This window comes from Capricornis sumatraensis, chromosome 11 (assembly GCF_032405125.1).
Source record: "Capricornis sumatraensis isolate serow.1 chromosome 11, serow.2, whole genome shotgun sequence".
NCBI classification, from domain to species: domain Eukaryota; kingdom Metazoa; phylum Chordata; class Mammalia; order Artiodactyla; family Bovidae; genus Capricornis; species Capricornis sumatraensis.
This window is the reverse complement of record NC_091079.1, coordinates 10,866,290-10,886,748: the sequence shown is the minus strand read 5'-3', so window position 1 is coordinate 10,886,748 and position 20,459 is coordinate 10,866,290. Positions and strand designations below refer to the sequence as shown.

The 20,459-nt window shown below is 38.8% G+C and overlaps 1 protein-coding gene across 1 annotated transcript in view; it reads left to right on the top strand.

The window, feature by feature from the left end:
* Positions 1 to 20,459, top strand: part of COL19A1 (collagen type XIX alpha 1 chain) — a 431,222-nt gene that overhangs the window by 178,375 nt on the left and 232,388 nt on the right. Inside the window, exons 13-14 of the mRNA XM_068984053.1 lie at positions 11,145 to 11,198; positions 13,449 to 13,484. Of these exons, the coding sequence (XP_068840154.1) occupies positions 11,145 to 11,198; positions 13,449 to 13,484 (90 nt within the window). The remainder of the gene's footprint in view (positions 1 to 11,144; positions 11,199 to 13,448; positions 13,485 to 20,459) is intronic.

The following is a 20,459-nucleotide window of genomic DNA, read 5'->3' as shown; positions in this document are numbered from 1 at the left end:
AAATAGCCCAAGATTTTGACCATTCATTATGGAAGGATGTTATCTTCTGATAAACATGTTGAGAGAGATTAACTCCACTTGCAAAAGGTAACCAAACTACATGTATGGCAGCTCCCTGGAATAAAGGAGCAAAACAAAGATTTCTAGAAGTGTGTTAAGATAGCATTAGAGTAGAAATAGAGAAAGAATTTATCCAAGCACTCAAAACTGAGAGGAGGTTTGAGGGAATGGAGCCTGTAATATATTCATGTTAACTGAAGAGATTTGGAATTTCTTTCCATGGGGTCTGAAAGTAAGGTGATTTGACTTTTCAAAATTAATCAGTTTTACACACATATTTGCATGCTTTCTATTTGCTCAGGTCTAAAACTCTCTTGCTGAGAGAGCTCCCAGCCTCGTGGGCAGTGTGACCTTTCCTCTTTGACAGTGATCTGGGAAGAGTCCTTCACATACCCCCAGCCACAAGCGTGTTATTCCTCTAGCGCTATCACTGCCGCTTATAGCTCATTAGGTACATTATAAAGCACGACAAAGCACATTTGCTCACTTGGTTACTTAATTAACATGTAGTTGATATCATTTTCTTTTCCTTAATTTTGTGAAAGTTATTCAGGAGTCATGGCTAAGGAGGAATAAGAAAAAGTAATGACAGTTCTCTTTTTCCCTTCTATTACAAAAGCACTTTGCTGTTGTTCAATTACTCAGACATGTCCAGCTCTCTGTGATCCCATGGCAAAGCACCAGGCTTCCTGTCCTTCACTATCTCTCAGAGTTTGCTGAAACTCATGGCCATGGAGTCGGTGATGCCATTTAACCATCTCATTCTCTGTCACCCCCTTCTCTTCTTGCTCTCAATCTTTCCCAGCATCAGGGTATTTTCCAATGTGCTGGCCCTTTGCATTAAGTGGCCAAAATATTGGAGCTTCAGCTTCAACACCAGTCTTTCCAATAAATATTCAAGGTTGATTTCCTTTAGGATTGACTGGTTTTATCTCTTTGATATCCAAGAGACTCTCAACAGCTTTTTCCAACACCACAGTTCAAAAGCATCAATTCTTCAGTGCTCAGCTTTCTTTATAGTCCAATTCTCACATCCATACATGACTACTGGAAAAAGCATAGCTTTGATTATACAGACCTTTGTCAGCAAAGTAGTATCTCTGCTATTTAATATACTATCTAGCTGTGCCGTAGCTTTACTTCCAAGGAGCAAGTGTCCTTTAATTCCATAGTTGCAGTCACCATCCACAGTGATTTTGGAGCCCAAGAAAATAAAGCTTGTCACTGTTTCCACTATTTTCCATCTATTTGCCATGAAGTGGTGGGACTGGTTGCCATGTTCTTAATGTTTTGAATGTTGAGTAGGGGTAAAGAATCATATGCTGTGATTTATTCCATTGGTGGTAGTGGTGGTTTTAAACATTGTGCCATACTTCAAAAACTGGTTTCATGAGGAATTTGAAATTCAATCCTTACCTCAATTTTATGGCTAGAAAGTGCAGGAGGTGAGAGTATCCCTATTTCCAGAGTAAAGAATTAAAGCTTAGGAAACTAAGAAATTTTCTTTTAGAAAATGGTAAAGTGAGTCTTTATCCCCCGTTTGACCGAAAAGTCTATTTCCCCACAAAGTCACACCACATTTCTCATTGCCTATTTTTAAATGCTAAAATAAACTGACTCCACAAACCAAAATCACTCAGCATTTATGACAGCTCACTCTGCCTTTCAGTAAGTGTAGGTACACATTATTAGGGAATGAAAGGCATTATAATAGCTATCTCAGTCTGTACTGAAGTCAAGCCATGATGGAGATCATAATTTCAGAAATATTCTGTTGGAACACAGACTGAATAACCTCAATACATCAGTTCACTGCAGCTACTTAACACCTCAGAGAAAATTTAAAGAATTTAATATTCCCATGAAATGAATTCAGAGCCTTTTTATGGTCTTTATTCTTATATATTAAACATATATTGATGTAAATGTACCTTTTGGTAATAATTTCTTCTGTGCCAGCTTTCCCACGTAGTGGACAAGCTCACTTGGGAAAATGTAAACCTCCTTTAAAGGGAAGTACGCAGCAGTTCAGCTTTCTTAATGGGACACTCTTGCATTTTGGTCAAGATGGTACTCTGCCTCATGGGACTGTCTTGCCAAAGCAGAATGTATAGCATCCTTCATGCTCAGCAGTAACAACTCTTAGTCATTAGGGCAAAAAGTTGCTTTGATATCTTTCTCAATGCATTCTTGACCCTGTGTGTGTGTGTGTGTGTGTGTGTGAACTTTGATTGATCCTCATGGTACTGGGATATTGGACTCATATTTACCTTATAGTTTAGATAATGCATATCAAACATATTGAAATTATCAAAATTTTGAGTTCCTAGAATTTAGCCTTCAAAATATAAGACCTCGACTTTTCACACATTCTAATTTATAATTAAATGATTTTAACTGTGACCTACCATGAGATATGTTCAACATTGGCATCTGAGAACACACTTGAGGGAGCATCTCATAAAGTTAATGTGATCCTTGAAACCAACAATCTGGGCTCAAATTCCAGCTCTGCCACTGCCCACCTGGTGTACTAATTAGCACATTCTTTATTCTCTATGTGCCTATTTCTTCATTTGCACAATGGAATGATAATAGTAAGAGCACTTAAATCATAGTCCTTTTTTTTAGGATTAAAGGGGTCATCAAACATAATGCATTTAAGTCAGAGTCTTGCATACCGGAAGAGCTATATAAACATTTGCTGTTATTAGAAACAGGGTTAGAAAACACATTTTCTCTAATACGTATAGATAGATCTTTTCATTTATTTTTTGTGGAGTTATGTAATCTTGGAAAAGTGAATTTCAATCATTCAGTTTAGTCTCTTCCTCTGCAACTTTATTATTGTCTTTCAAACAACTCTTATCAGAATTATAGCATCTGATGTTTCTAAAATTGTCACGTTAATTTCCTTATACCAATGCAATCTGTATACTGAATACAAAAATGTTGGAATCACAAAGCTGCAATATTGGCTGCTGACAGCTGTGCCATTGCTAGGGAAAAAGAAGTAGTCAATAGAGGATGAGGAAAATGATGAATAGATGGGTAAATGTTTTTAACAAATACCATTACTTTGTATCAGATGATCTTTAAAGATGCTACATATTGTTAGTAAGTAGCTCTTGCAATGAAAATTAATTCATAATCTACCTGCTTTTATAACTCTAGTTGCGATACTGTCCTTCAGCTTTCATTGTGCATTTAAAATTTTTATTGAAATATGGTTGATTTACAATGCTGTCTCAGTTTTAGGTATCCAGTAAAGTGATTCAGATATATATTATTTTTTAGATTCATTTCCATTATAGGTTATCACAAGATACTGAGTGGAGTTCCCCGTGCTATACAGTAGGCCCTTATTGGTTATCTATTTCATATATTTTAATCCCAAACTTCTAATTCATCCCTCCACCCCTTCTCTTTTGGTAACCATGTTTGTTTTCTATATCTGTGAGTCTCTGAATCTGTCTGTTTTGTAAGTAAGTTCATCTTGCATTGGGATAAGAGTACCTGCCTCTCATAACATATGGAGCCCACTACTGAGCATCTTTATATACAAACATTTTATAGAGAACAGTGGTAATGGATGCCTGTCTTATTCATTATTAAATTCGGAGTCTGTTTCATTCGATTCTGTATGCTTTATGGTGAGTGCTGTCTTTTTTTCTCCAATACTGAATAGCCATTGATAGCAACACTAGTGTCCCATGAGGAGAAAAATTACACTTGAGAAAAGCATGACTGATCTGCTTCTTAGAGCCTGTTATGATGCCATGACCTTAACAACATGGTACACGAGCTCCATGGATGCACTTCAGTGGCCAATGACAAAAGTAGAGGCTTGATGAGTGCAGTACTTCCCAATGGCATTTTATTCTATGTGAGTTAAAAGACAGTTGTTACATGTCCATCAAACTGACTACAAAACTGAACAGAACAATTAAGTATCCCTTGGAATTCAGCTTGAAAAGCACAAGCAACAGTTATCAAGTGCCTTAGATGGGCCAAGTATTTTTAAACAGATGAGTGTCAGAACAACTTTTCAAGACAGATATTAGCTTTTATTGAAGTATAGTTGATTCACAATGTTCTATTAATTACTGCTGCACAAAGTGATTCAGTTATATGCATACATACAGTCTTATTTATATATATTCTTTTCCATTATGGTTTATCATAGAAATATAGTTCTCTGTATATATAGTAAAACCTTGTTTTTTTTATCCATTCTATATATAAAAAGCTTATATCTGCTAACTTCCCTCCTCCAGCCGCCTCTCCATTACCACCACCAGTCTGTCCTCTGTGTCTGTGATTCTGTTTCATGGGTAGGTTTATTTGTGTCATATTTTAGGTTTCACATATAAGTGACATCATACGGTAGTGGTCTTTCTGGTTTGGACTCAGTGTGACAATCTCTATGTCCATCCATGTTGCTGCACATGGCCTTATTTCACTCTTTTTTATGACTGAAGAGTCTTCCATTATATACATGCACCACATCTTCATTCATCTGTCGATAGACATTTAAATTGTTTCCATAAAGACAACTATTACTTATACCTATTTTATAGGGAAACTGAAATGACTTATTTGAGAAAAAAATGCATGAATCCTTTATTGATTCTTCTGAACTCCACATGTGTGAAGTCATGAGCATCTCCAGGAGAGTTAGGCATCTACAGGACCTGCCCCCTTCATGCCTGCTGGCACATTTATCATAGCCCTCAGTATTTACATCTGCCTGTGGCTGGTTGCTTTATTACCACACCTTGTCCCTGAGCATAGACGGCATATTAAAGAGCAGAGACATTACTTTGCCAACAAAGGTCCGTCTAGTCAAGGCTATAGTTTTTCCGGTGGTTATGTATGGATGTGAGAGTTGGACTATAAAGAAAGCTGAGCACTGAAGAATGGATGCTTCTGAACTGTGGTGTTGGAAAAGACTCTTGGGAGTCCCTTGGACTGCAAGGAGATCCAACCAGTCCATCCTAAAGGAGATTAGTCCTGAATATTCATTGGAAGGACTGATGTTGAAGCTGAAGCTCCAATATTTTGGCCACCTGATGCAGAGTTGACTCATTGGGAAAGACCCTGATGCTGGGAGGGATTGGGGGCAGGAGGAGAAGGGGATGACAGAGGATGAGATGGTTGGATGGCATCATTGACTCAATGGACATGGGTTTGGGTGGACTCTGGGAGTTGGTGATAGACAGAGAGGCCTGGCGTGCTGTGGTTCATGGGGTCACAAAGAGTCGTATACGACTGAGCAGCTGAACTGAACTGAACTGAACTGTCCCTGACCATAGATGATTAAACCAGAGATAGTTCAAGTACTTGCTTGACACATCAACAAGTAACTCCCTTTTCTAGAAGTTGCGATTACAGTTAGTCTGTCAGGTAGGAGTGTTGAAAATTTTTAATGTATTAATTTATACTTCAAATAGTATTTTTGTAATGTGTAACATATATGATGATTATGAATCATAGAATGTACTCAGAACTCGACATAATGCCATGCCCAATCCAGAGTTAATCATTTTCCTGAATATTGTGTTTCATATTCCTTCCCATTATTAAAAACAATTTCTTCCTACTCATCTATTTATGGTAATACAGGGTTCTGTCTTGCATGTGTATGGATGTTCCATATTTGCTGCAGAAATGAATATTCACTGTCTTTCTCAGCTATCTTTTCTTTGTGTTTGTTTCCCCGCACCCCTCTGGATAATGTTCTACCAGCATGAAGAGAAAAGACCCCTCTTTAGTACACTTCTCAGCTTAGTAAACAGCCCAGCCTCCAAGCCAGCCCTGAGTTCAGTTCAGTCGCTCAGTCATGTCCAACTCTTTGTGACCCCATGAATCGCAGCACGCCAGGCCTCCCTGTCCACCACCAACTCCCGGAGTTGACTCAGAGTCACATCCATTGAGTCAGTGATGCCATCCAGCCATCTCATCCTCGGTCGTCCCCTTCTCCTAGTGCCCCCAATCCCTTCCAGCATCAAAGTCTTTTCCAATGAGTCAACTATTCACAAGAGGTGGCCAAAGTACTGGAGTTTCGGCTTTAGCATCATTCCTTCCAAAGAAATCCCAGGGTTGATCTCCTTCAGAATGGACTGGTTGGATCTCCTTGCAGTCCAAGGGACTCTCAAGAGTCTTCTCCAGCACCACAGTTCAAAAGCATCAATTCTTCAGCACTCAGCCTTCTTCACAGTCCAACTCTCACATCCATACACGACTACTGGGAAAACCATAGCCTTGACTAGACGGACCTTAGTCGGCAAAGTAATGTCTCTGCTTTTGAATATGCTATCTAGGTTGGTCATAACTTTTCTTTCAAGGAGTAAGCATCTTTTAATTTCATGGCTGCAGTCACCATCTGCAGTGATTTTGGAGCCCAAAAAAGTAAAGTCTGACTCTGTTTCCACTGTTTCCCCGTCTATTTCTCATGGAGTGATGGGACCAGATGCCATGATCTTCGTTTTCTGAATGTTGAGCTTTAAGCCAACTTTTTCACTCTCCTCTTTCACTTTCATCAAGAGGCTTTTTAGTTCCTCTTCACTTTCTGCCATAAGGGTGGTGTCATATGCATATTTGAGGTTATTGATATTTCTCCTGGCAATCTTGATTCCAGCTTGTGTTTCTTCCAGTCCAGTGTTTCTCATGATGTACTCTGCATAGAAGTTAAATAAGCAGGGTGACAATATACAGCCTTGACGTACTCCTTTTCCTATTTGGAACCAGTCTGTTGTTCCATGTCCAGTTCCAACTGTGGCTTCCTGGCCTGCATACATATTTCTCAAGAGGCAGGACAGGTGGTCTGGTATTCCCATCTCTTTCAGGATTTTCCATAGTTTATTATGATCCACACAGTCAAAGTCTTTGGCATAGTCAATAAAGCAGAAGTAGATGTTTTTCTGGAACTCTCTTGCTTTTTCTATGATCCAGCAGATGTTGGCAATTTGATCTCTGGTTCCTCTGCCTTTTCTAGAACCAGCTTGAACATCAGGGAGTTCACGGTTCATGTATTGCTGAAGCCTGGCATGGAGAATTTTGAGCATTACTTTACTAGCGTGTGAGATGAGTGCAATTGTGTGGTAGTTTGAGCATTCTTTTGCATTGCCTTTCTTTGGGATTGGAATGAAAACTGACCTTTTCCAGTCCTGTGACCACTGCTGAGTTTTCCAAATTTGCTGGCATATTGAGTGTAGCAGTTTCACAGGATCATCTTCCAGGATTTAAAATAGCTCTACTGGAATTCCATCACCTTCACTAGCTTTGTTCATAATGATGCTCTCTAAGGCCCACTTGACTTCACATTCCAGGATGCCTGGCTCTAGATGAGTGATCACACCATCATGATTATCTGGGTCATGAAGATCCATTTTGTACAGTTCTTCTGTGTATTCTTGCCATCTCTTCTTAATATCTTCTGCTTCTGTTAGGTCCATACCATTTCTGTCCTTTATCGAGCCCATCTTTGCATTTAATGTTCCCTTGGTATCTCTAATTTTCTTGAAGAGATCTCTAGTCTTTCCCATTCTGTTGTTTTCCTCTATTTCTTTGCATTGATCGCTAAAGAAGGCTTTCTTATCTCTTCTTGCTATTCTTTGGAACTCTGCATTCTGATGCTTATCTTTCTTTTCTCCTTAGCTTTTCGCCTCTCTTCTTTTCACAGGTATTTGTAAGGCTTCTCCAGACAGCCATTTTGCTTTTTTGCAAGTACAAACCAGCCTCAGTCCCTCCTTTCCCAGGGCCCACCTCCAGCATTTCTGCAACTCCATTCCCACTTCTGGCCATCTTGTTCTCTTGCCTGCAAAGCTGTGAGAGCCCCTTTCTGCTTCTGCTCTTGCTGCCTGCAATCTATTTTCATGTTGTAGCCAAAATTCTCCTTTTCAGGAAACACCGTCAAACCCTAAATGGCTTCCCCTTGCTCCTAGATCAAAACCCTGCCTTGTCTCCACATCCTACAGTTCTCTATGTGCCATGACCCCTGACTGCCCTTGAGTTCACGTCCCACTCCTCACCTCCTCGCTTGCTCATGACACTCCTTCCATCCGGGGGCTGTTGTGCTTGCTAGTCCCTTACCTCTCCCCCAACACCGTTTCCCAGGATCGGTGCAAGACTGGATCCTATACAACAGCAAACACTCCCTCTACACAGAGCCCATTTCCAGCCGCTACCCCCATTGCCTTGCATTCAGCCTGTGCACCCAGTCACTGTCAGTCACCCTCCTCTACACCATGAATTCCACTGCAGCAGGAAATCTGACTTTGCTAAGGGAAAAATTATTCTGACACTTGCTAAAATGGTGAAAAAGTAGTGAAAGTGTTAGTCGCTCAGTTGTGTCTGACTCTTTACAACCCCATGGACTGTAGCCTGCCAGGCTCCTCTATCCATAGAATTCCCTAAGCCAGAATATTGGAGTGGGTTGCCATTTCTTTTTCCAGGAGATCTTCCCTACCCAAGAATCAAACCTGGGTCTCCTGCATTGCAGGTAGATTGTTTACTCTCTGAGCCAACAGAGAAGCCCTAAAATGGTAAAGAAGAATTTTTAGTCAAGATTATCACAATATGAGTATTACAATAAGGAAGAGAGATTGGCCTCAACTCTGAATTCAGCAAGGATGAGTGGGGATGTATAGCCAAGGAATAGAGAGAGGTGGTCATTGAATGGAATATTGCTAAGAACAGACATTAAGGCTAGGGGATTCTCTCTAAACTAAGTTAACAAGATTCTTGATAAAACTGGGCTGGGCAGGCCATGGATGGACAGGGGCCAGGGTTGAGGCCTAGTCAAGAGGAGGACTCAAAAGACAAATATAAATATGCTATACTTTCTCTTAGCCACATTTGAGAAAGTAAAAAGAAGCAGGTGAAAAGAATTTTAATAATATATCTTATTTAATCTCATATGTACATTATCTGTTCAATACATAAAAATGAAAGTGAAATCACTGAGTCATGTCTGACTCTTTGCGACCCTGTGGGCTGTAGCCTACCAGGCTACTCCATCCATAGGATTCTCCAGGCAAGGGTACTGGAGTGGGTTGCTATTTCCTTCTCCAGGGGTTCTTCCCGACCGAGGGATCGAACCCAGGTCTCCCGCCTTGCAGGCAGATGCTTTACCCTCTGAGCCACCAGGGAAACCTTTTCAATACATAACCAACATAAAAATTACTAATGAGCTACTGTGCATTCATTTCTTTGTACCAAATGTTGAAAACCCAATGGTATTTTACACTCATGGCATATCTCCATTCAGACCAGTCACCTTTCAAGGATGAACAGCTACATGTGGCCCTGGGCTACATATTGGGCAGTGCAGATCTGATGATTGTAGTGGTGACTGTACAAAGGGTATCCAATAAATGTCCACGGAATAAATGGATGCGTGAACTAAGAATAAACTTGATTCACAGAAATGGCCATTTTCTTTCTGCAAGTGTTCAAAATATGTTGGTGCCAAGTTTTACTCCAGAGACATGTATAAACAGTATGTGTCGCTTGATACGGGAAGGAATGGATATGTCAAATAATAAGAGAATATCACATTTCAATTATAATTTAATTCTTCACTCATCTTTGTTTTATAAATACCCAGAGGTAATAAAGGAAGAAAGCATAGCTATGAATTTTATCCACGAAGGAGTTTATGCAACCACAAAGGTGTTTTGATTTTTTCTTTTTTAACCAATTAGGTATTTTCATCTATTAAATTTTTTTCTTAAAGTATAAGACTGCAGTTTTCACAAGATAACAAATTTTAACGAGATTATTTTAAATATCTGGTTTTCTTCTGTTCCTTTAAATTCATCATCAGCTTCTATATTGGGTAGCTACAAGTGGTAGCATTTGGCATTGTTTATTCACTGTAAAATGTCAGAGCAGTAAGAGCTGGATTCCTCAATTGGGAACAGTAAGATGCCTGGATTTACTGTGCATTGTGTGGCTTCAGAATATTTTTTCTGTTATTGTTCTTCCCTCATCCAGTGTGTTAAGAAAAGTATTTTTCCTGTTTACCACGTAGGACATGTCTATCTTTTCTTCCTGTTTACACTGAAAACATTCAGCTGTAGCACTGATCTCCAGTGAAATCTATTGTGCTGTTCCTGACAGCTGTCAAATTCTGAATCAGATCAACCATATACCCACTAAAACACCCAACAGTCCAGAAGACTCATGAATATGTTTATCAGATATGTCTTATATAGTTTTAACTGCTGTCTTTATGCTGCTGCTGCTGCTGCTAAGTCGCTTCCGTCATGTCCGACTGTGCGATCCCATAGACGGCAGCCCACCAGGCTCTGCTGTCCCTGGGATTCTCCAAGCAAGAACACTGGAGTGGGTTGCCATTTCCTTCTCCAATGCGTTAAAGTGAAAAGTGAAAGTGAAGTCGCTCAGTTGTGTCAGACTCTTCGCGACCCCATGGACTGCAGCCTACCAGGCTCCTCCATCCATGGGGCTTTCCAGGCAAGAGTACTGGAGTGGGTTGCCATGCTTTTATAAATCCAGGTAAAAAAAAGAAATAAGAATTAGAGAAACAAACCAGGCTTTAAAACAGGAGAGAGACTGCATTTTAGCTCCAAATTTATGAGGGATAGGAAAACAATGTATTCTTCATCCCTTTCCCCCTCCAATTAGATTTCTCTATAGAGACAACAAAAAATGTTTTTGATTTAAACCTTGAATTTTAAGGGCAAGCTTTAAAAAAGCCAAATCAATGCTAAATCAGAGGTATTTACAAGATCGACAAATTTAAGCCAAAGTGGATACTTAAAAGCTCATATAGATCTTTAGATGATGCTCTCCCAGATGGTGAATTAATGTAATTTTAGCAAGAAGCAAAATTGCACTAATATGCAGTATTGCGGCCTCGCACTGACACTGTGTCTGTACCCATCACAGCGCAGATGTTGTATATCATTTTACTGCCAGTTTTTCTATACCACACACTGAAGAATGGGATTTGGGAGTACAGTAAATTATGATTTTAAATTTCGACTAGTGACTTGTTAGAAATTGAAGCTTTCTGTGAACTGTGTATAGAAATCACATCGATTGTGTTCTTTGTGCAGGGTGTGAAAGGTGACTTGGGTCCTCGTGGTCCACCTGGCCCAAAAGGAGAAAAGGTACAGTATTTACCTGGTCTTTTCTCAAGAAAACCCTGAGAACCTATGCAGTGACTTTTCACTGATCCTGTTTAACAGCCAAAATGTAATTTTGTTAAAATTAACCAAAGGCTATTATGTTTAAAAAAAAAACTAAACTAAACTAAACAAGAAAAGCCTTTTGGTTCATTCAGTTAGTTTGAAGAGACTAAATGCACAATTGCTAGTCAACAGTAATTTGTGTTTATAAGATTTCCCTTTTTTCTCCCTTGCTCGGCACCATTAGGTATTCATTCCATCACAAATTTGCACCGATATCCTGCACTGGGGACCTTCGCCAGTAGCACTGAGATGCTGCCATGGTGAAGCAGGTGGCCTTTGTGGGGAAAAAGGATAACTGTGCATCTCAGTCTTCATCTGAATGCCCTTCTTCCTACCACATTTTCTCATGTCATTTTATAGGGGCCTATCAACAGGGACCTTGAAAAGAAAATTATGAGATAGTAAAAGCAAGAGTTGTTTTGAGTAAGGCCATTGGGTGATCCTAGTTTGATGACAATTGTACATATGGGCATTTTGCACTGTATTTTGTTCTTCATTCTCAACATATTTAGAAATCTTTGTCTGTCTCTAGTATTTACCTTCTCAATAAAGTTGCCTGCAAATTGGTCCCCAATGACTGATTTAAATTTCATCAATGTTTTTTTAACAACTATTGGTTATTTTTATTCAGTTGTTCCCAATATAATGATTACACAAGGCTAAGTGTTCACTTTTCAGGTGATTTTGTTAAATGAGAAAAGAGAATGTTGTAGAGATACTCCCACATAAGAATACAATATCCAGTGCCCCCTGCTACCCAGTGTTGGTTCCATAATGTCCATTTGAAGAGGGGTTAAGGCAGTGATGCTTGATTTTTTTTTTCCTTATGCGATAACTTTATTTAATTCACCATCAGCACTCTGGGGTTCAGTATATTTATCTACAAAATGAGGGAATTTGATGAGATAGAAGTTCTCTAATTTTCAAATTTAACATTCTAAGACTTACCTTTTTAAAAGGTATTCACTTTTTATTGAAAAAGTGAAAATGTTAGTTGCTCAGTTGTGTCCAACTCTTGGCTACCCCATGGACTGTAGCCCATGAGACTCCTCTGTCCATGAGATTCTCCAGGCAAGAATACTGAAGTGGGTTGCCATTGCCTTCTTCAGGGGATCTTCCCAACCCAGAGACTGAACCAGGGTTTCCTGCATTGCAGGTGGATTCTTTACCTTCTGAGCCACCAGAAAAGCCTTTTTTTTTTTTTCAATTGAAGTATAGTTTAATTTGCAGTATTTTATTAGTTTCAGGAATACTAATCAGCATAGTGATTCATTTTGACTCAGCATAGTGATTCAAAAATTGTATAGCTTATATTCCATTTAAAGCTATTATAAAATATTGGCTATCTTCCTTGTGTTGTACAGTATGTCCTTGTAGCTTATTTACTCTGTGCATAAGTGGTTGGTACCTCTTAATTCTCTACCCCTGTCTTACCTCTCTCTGTGATGCTTGATCTTAATGACCAAGAGTTCCCATGAAGTAAATATATACGGTGATACAATAAAGCATATAGGTGACATATTTATAAGTTGAAAAATAATAAACATTCAGATTAACCATATTCTTTAGATTTTGAATAGTTTTTCAATATACCTACCTGGTAATTTGTATTCATGTAATTGTCAGCAAAGCAACATTAGTATTTAAAATTTCGTGACTATAGGCAAAACCTCTTACAAGCGTTCTCAAGTGCAAGGCCAGTTCAGCAAAGCTTTAAAAGAGGCAATGGGGCTGCTGAAGGCATGAAGTGGGGAGACCCACTTATTAATTTTGCTGACCCACTTATTATTACTGTGCTAACTTTGTCAGAAATATAATCTGTCATTGTGACATTTCCCAGCTGCTCCATTGGCAAGTAACCATATTTGAAGAGATACTCTTTCTAATTTTGGATTAGTAGACAAAAGAATAGAAATTAGATTATTTCAGCTTTTCAAAACAAGTTTTGCTGCTGCAGAAAGCATGGGGATGCACAAGGTGATTTTTATATCATGATAGCTAAAAGCATGTGATAAATTTTTCATTGTGAAGACACTTTTATCAAGATAAAATTCTACTTTTCTTTCCATCCAGATTTATCTAAATATTGCTTTGATCCATTCTTAAAATTTGTAAATATGTGGGCAAGAAGGGACTATTGGTAATTGCAGCTTTTCTTTCATCCTTTAGGGAGATATGGGACCACCAGGACCACCAACCCTAACTGTAAGTAGTTTTGAAATCAAAATTCATAACTGAAATATGTTACCCTGTTGACTGCTCACAGTATATCATGACTATACAGAATTTAAGCCATTAGATATTTTGGGAACTGAAAGTGACTTCAAAGTAGATCTAAGCAAACCTCCAGATTTTAAAGATGGAGCTTCTACCCACAGCAGTGAAGGGCTTAACCTGAGGTCATGCAGGTAGTCACTGGAAAAATCTGGAAGCAGTACTTAACCTAAGCAATTTTCCCCACCCTCCATATGGTTCATAATTTTTCCCCTTCAGGGTTTGATTATACATTCTTAACGTGACATTTAAAGTTAATGAAAGCAGAGACAGGTCTTCTTACTCTAAAAACTATAAAAGAATAAACTATAACACCCAATGTAAAAATAGCTACCTGTTTAAACTGATTGTTACATTCTCCAAAACCCATTCAAGCCCATTGCTTTTGCCTATGTGAGTTGCTTCTAAGATTTGAAAATGATAAAATAGAGATATTTCAGTTACAGATTTATGAGGAAAGTTTATAATGTCCACATAATGGCATTGCTCTCAATTAAATGGTTCATCATTTATTAAACATTTAGTCATAAATATGTAATGCTTTCATATTTGGATACGATTTGCTGTTATAGATTTTCTTCATAGGCCATTAAGGTTTCTCATTTAAGTTAAAGATTTGGTCTGAGAATGACACTAAGCTTAATGGAAAAGAAGAAAGATGTTTAACTAAGATCATGTGTAGCTTGAGGCCTCTCAAATTTTATGTTGATATTAGCTAATGACATAAATTAAGAATTTAAATCATCAGTTTTCTGAGACCTATGCTGATCATAGAAGGCCAAGTTTAAAGAAATCTTCTAGCATCTGAATGAGGGTCCTCCCATTAGGGCAGCACAGGACTTGCAAAGACTATGTGGCTTTGATAACATTTATATTTATCTTTGTACTTGAAAATATCATCCTGAACACTATGTTAATGCTATCTTACACAAATAATCTTTGCAATGCTCACTTAGAATGCAAATATTTCTTCATAAATGGAAAATCTAAGGAAACAAACAAATGACTTTCTTAGGAATAGCCAAATTCAATTAGGGTGGAATTCTGTGCTTGAAGCTTTGATTTTCAAGATGGGAATAAAAACTATTTGAGAGGAGGCTTTAACTGCATATTATTCATTTTTTTATAATTTGTGGAGTGTATTTCTTAAATTATTTGGCAGTGATTTAAAGTTTGCTCATTTTATTTAAATCACATGTTTATTTTTCTTCAACTGAGTTATGTGCTCAATCATTCCATGTAGTTATCTGATTACACAGTCATTTGCAACTTGTGTTTGAAGACTAAAATGCAATCTGTATCATTTCGCCTGATAAGCAAAGTTGGCCCCTCAGCCAGAATATTATATTGGACTATGTCAATGTCAAGCGACAACTGACATCTTTCTGCCAAGTAACACCCTTTAGATGTCTCTTTGCACTATTCAGTGGCCAGACACTAAAGGAGTACAAGCTGATTTTCATACTTATCTAAAGATATGAGAGAAGCTCCAAAGTGGGAGGTTAAGAGAGTGAATTAGAAGGATATGCAGCTTACCATCTTCCAAAACACATCAAAAAGACATCTACATGTGGTAAAATTGTCATTGAAAACTAGCAGAAGACCTCTTACATAGCCAAAGCTGCAAGAAAGATCCCCACACAACTGGTAGGATAACAAAAAGGCATTGGAACAGGACCAGCCCCCCTGGGAGGGAGCTGTGAAAGAAGAAAAACCCTTACAGATGACCCCTCCGCTTGTGAACCCCCTTCACTGGCTGGGAGGTCCATTTGGCTAGATAGGGGATCTGGAGGGGCCTGGACTCTGCCCGTGAGGAGGTCTGCATGTGCTGGCTTGTTAGCTGTCAGGACAGAGAGAGACTGGCTCTGATGGCTGCCACCTCAACGCACTTCCTAACCTTAAATGTCCTTCAGGTGGAGCTGCTAGTACATTGAGTGGACAGCTGCTGAAACTTGGGCTTATGTGGATGGATCCTGGGAAAGGACTCAGCCTAGATATGCAGAAACAGCCCAAAGGGCAGGAGTGTAGTGCAGGCCTCTCCAGCCCAGGCTTACATTAGGTCAGGGACAAGCACAACAGAGAAAGGGATGTGACCTGAACTGCTTCTGAGCAGAACCGTGGATGCCTGCATAAATGGTGCATAGGTTCAGAGTGACCACGTGGGTCTCTGTTGCTTTGGCACTCACCTCCTTGGGACAGAGCACAAACTTAAGAGCCTTCTCAAATGCAACCTTCAGGGTTCTACTGCAGCAACTGGAGAGCAGAGCCTGTTGTTGGCACACACATGGGAGGGTGTGGATTTACCATTAGAAAGCCCACTGTTAGTCTGCTCATGGCAGGGCACAGGTCCACTGGTAGGCTTTGTGAGTACACACACTATGGGGAAGAGGCTGATGATATCTGAGCCCACAATCAGCACTTGTCACATCAGGGACATGTGGGGGTCAGGAGGTCCTGCAGCAGCAGACTTTGTTGGCGTGCACATCAGGTGAGGGACATAATCCACAGTATCACATGTCTCCAGTGGACAGGCCCTAGGGAGAAGCTTGCACTGGTTCCTTTCCCAGCAGAAGTGCTCCAGTTCCACCCAGCTCACACAAAGCCTGAAGCTAGAATCTGGGGGGACAGGCCCTGGGAGAGCCCTACTACAGAGGCAGCTCAGGTCTCAGGTGGCAGCTCAACCACTTCAGTTTCTGTAGCCACAATGCCCTGATCCTCAGGGCCTGCCTTACACTAGGTCAGGGACAAACACAACAGAGAAAGGAATGCAGCATGGGCTGCTTCTAAACAGAATCTTGGATGCCTGCGAGGTGGTGCATACATTCGCTGTGACCATATGAGCTTCTCTTGCTTCAGCACTCATCTCCTTGCTACAGAGCACAAACTCAAGAGCAGCAGAGCCTTCTCACAACAAACATCAGGGCTTCTGCTGCAACAACTGGGAAGAAGACCCAATCCCCAACAAGGCCGTGACAGTCACAGAGAGAAGAGGAGGTGCTGCCCAACATCCAGTGCAGGATCTCTACACAACACCAGTCATAACCTCTATCAAGGGCATAACAGCCAGCACACTCTGGGTGAAGATGTGACAGGCATCCATAACAGAGACAGCTATTAAGACAGAGATATTAGACTCACATTGTCTATATAGGGATGCTCCCACATAAAAACAGCCCTCAAGACCACAGTAGTAACTATTTCTTCTAAATTTGTAGAGTCACAGAAGTGTAAGTAAAATAAAGAAGCAAAGGAACTACTCTTAGCAAAGAGAACAAGCAAAATCCCCTAAAAATAATCAATGAAACAGACCTCTTCAGTATACTAGATCTTGAGTTGAAAAAAGTAATAAAAATGTTAAAGGAATTAAGAAAGACTTTCAATAGAAATTCAGGTCACTGTAACAAGGAACTGGAAACTATAGGGAAACAATCAAAATTAGACAACTCAACTGCTGAGAGAAAAATAGAACTGAAATTAGACTAAATAATGCAGAAGAACAAATAAGTGATCTGGAAGATAGAATAATGGAAATAACACCATCAGAACAACAGATAGAAAGACAAATGGACAGAAAAAAAGAAAGCAGCATATGAGATCTGCCAGCCTACACACAATAAGGATCCCAGAAGGGAAAAAAAGGAGGATCAAAAATGTATTTGAAGAAATTATGGCTGAACATTTTCCAAACCTAAAGATGGAAGCAGATATCCAGGTATAGGAAGTATAGAGAGTCCTGAACAAGATGAACCCAGTAGACCTACACCAAAATATACCATAATTAAAATGACAAAAGTTAAAGAGGATTCAAAAGTAAGGAAAAGAAAAACAAAGAGTCAGTTTCAAGGGAACCCCCACAGGTTGATTTCTCTACAGAAAATTCGCAAACCAGAATATATATTTTGCAGTATATATTCAGAGTTCTGAAAGGGGAAAACTTGCAACCTAGGATACTCTCCCTATTAAGATTATCATTTAGAATGAGAAACAAAGAATTTCTCAGACAAGCAAAAACTACAAGAATACAGCACTAAGTCTTTCCTAAAAAGTATTGAAGATCTTCTCTAAATAGAAAAGAAGCAAGAATATGTAAGAAAGGGTAAAACCACAATAGGATAGGCCAATTAAAAAAAAAAAGGATTAAACATCCCTTAAAGAAACTAGTACATAGATTTAAAACAATAAATATTTTATTAAAACAACTATGACTACAGTTAACAGCAAAAAGACAAACATCATACTGTAAAATAGGATATAAAAATCACAAAATGCAGAAGAAGGAAGTAAAGACTAGATTTTTTTTTAGAATATGCCTGAACTTATACAACTATCAGTCTAATGCAAGCAGATACAATTCTGGATTATCGTACTTGAAAGCCAGAGTGATCACAAATCAAAAACATTCAACAGATTCACAAAACTCCAAGAGGAAAGAAACTCAAGTTAATTCAAGAGAAAACCATCAAAGCACAAAAGGAAAGAAACAAAGAGAACTGAAAAATCAAGTAGAAAATAAGGTTTAAAATGACAATAAATACATCTTATAAGTAATTGCTTTAAATGTGAATGGACTAAATGCTCCAATCAAAAGACATTGATTCAAAGGTTGTATTAAAAAAAAAAAAACGAGTATCTACAATATGTTGTTACAGGAGACTCACTTTAGGGTTAAAGATGCTATATTGATAAATGAGGGGCTGGGAAAAGATGTCTCATGAGAATGAAAGCAACACAAAGCCAAAGATAGCAATACTCATATCAGACAAAATAGACTGTGAATAACAAAGGACAAAGAATGACATTAGATACTGATAAAGGGATCCATACAAGAAGATATTAGACTCATTAAAATATTTGTCAACAAAGGTCTGTCTAGTCAAAGCTATGGTTTTTCCATTAGTCATGTATGAATGTGAGAGTTGGACTATAAAGAAAGCTGAGCACCAAAGAATTGGTGCTTTTGAACTGTGGTGTTGGAGAAGACTCTTGAGAGTCCCTTGGATTGCAAGGAGATCCGACCAGTCCATCCTAAAGGAGATCAGTCCTGAATATTCATTGGAAGGAGTAATGGTGAGGCTGAAACTCCAATACTTTGGCCACCTGATGCAAAGAATTGACTCTTTGGAAAAGACACTGATGCTGGGAAAGATTAAGGACAGGAGGAGAAGGAGGAAACAGAGGATGAGATGGTTGGATGGCACCACCATCTGAATGGACTTGAGTTTGAGTAAGCCCGGGAGTTGGTGATGGACAGGGAGGCCTGGCGTGCTGCAGTCCATGAGGTCACAAAGAGTCGGACACAACCGAGTGACTGAATTGAACATATATGCCAATGTAGGAGCACCTAAATGTAAATAATGTTAATATAAAGCAAATAATAATAGACATAAAAGGAAAAGATAACAAGAATACAATGATAGTGGGATACTTAAACACTGCACTGACATCAGAAGACCTGTCTTCTAGACAGAAAATTAGTTGGGCAACAGAGCTCCTAAATGACACAATAGATTTACAGCTGGACTTAATTGATATCTACAGGAAACGGCATCCAAAAAACCCAGAATACACATTCTTTCCAAGTGTATGTGGGACATTCTCTAGGACAGACCACATACTAAGACACAAAGCAAGTTTCAACAAATTTAAAAGGGTAGAAGTTATTTCAAACATCTTTTCTGACCACAGTGGTAAGAAACTAGACATGAACCATAGAAAGAAAAGAGGAAGAAGAAAAAAAAAAAAAACAATATGGAGATTAAATAACACACTATGAAAAAAACAATGGATCAATGGTAAAATGAAACAGGAAATCAGTCAAGACAAACAACAGTGAAAACATAGTCTTACAAAATCTAGGGGATATAGCAAAACCTATACTAATGGGGAAATTCATAGTGATACAGGCTGTCTTCAAGAAACAAGAAAACCTCAAATAAACAACCTAAACTGTCACCTGAAAGAATTATAAAAAGAAGAACAAAAAAGTCAATAGTATGAAGGAAATAATAAATATCAGAAAGATAAATAAAATTGAGATAAAAATTATAGAAAAGATAAATAAAACTAAGAGCTGGGTTTTTTTTTAAAACAAAATCAACAAATCTCTAGCCATGTTCACCATCAAAAAGAGAGATAAGACCCAAATAATCAAAAAAAGAAATGAAAGAGGAAAAATAACTACAAATACCACAGAAAAACAAACAAACAAAAATAACATTATGCTATGAACAGTTATATGCCAACAAATTGGACAACCTAGAAGAAATAAACAAGTATCTAGAAACATACAACCTTCCAAAACTGTGTTAAGAAGAAACAAATCTTTGAAAAAGATTGACCACTAGAAGTGAAATAGAATTTGTAATAGAAAAAAAAGAACTTCCTACAAACAAAAGTCCAGGACCAGATGGGTCTTTGGGGAATTCCACCAAAAATAAAAATAAGAATTTATATGCATCCTTCTTAAACAATTGCAAAAAATTAAAGATGAGGGATCACTCGGAGAAGGCAATGGCACCCCACTCCAGTACTCTTGCCTAGAATATCCCATGGACAGAGGAGCCTGGCAGGCTGCAGTCCATGGGGTCGCTAAAGAGTCGAACATGACTGAGCAACTTCACTTTCGCTTTTCACTTTCATGCATTGGAGAAGGAAATGGCAACCCACTCCATTTTTCTTGCCTGGAGAATCTCAGGGATGGGGGAGCCTGGTGGGCTGCCATCTATGGGTTCACACATAGTCGGACATGACTGAACTGACTTAGCAGCATACTTGAAAAGAATCATACACCATGATCAAGCTGGACAAATACCAGGGTCATAAGAGCGTTTCAACATGCTCAAATCAACCAGTGTGATACATCACATTAGAAAAGGAAAAGACAAAAACCACATGATCATCTCAATA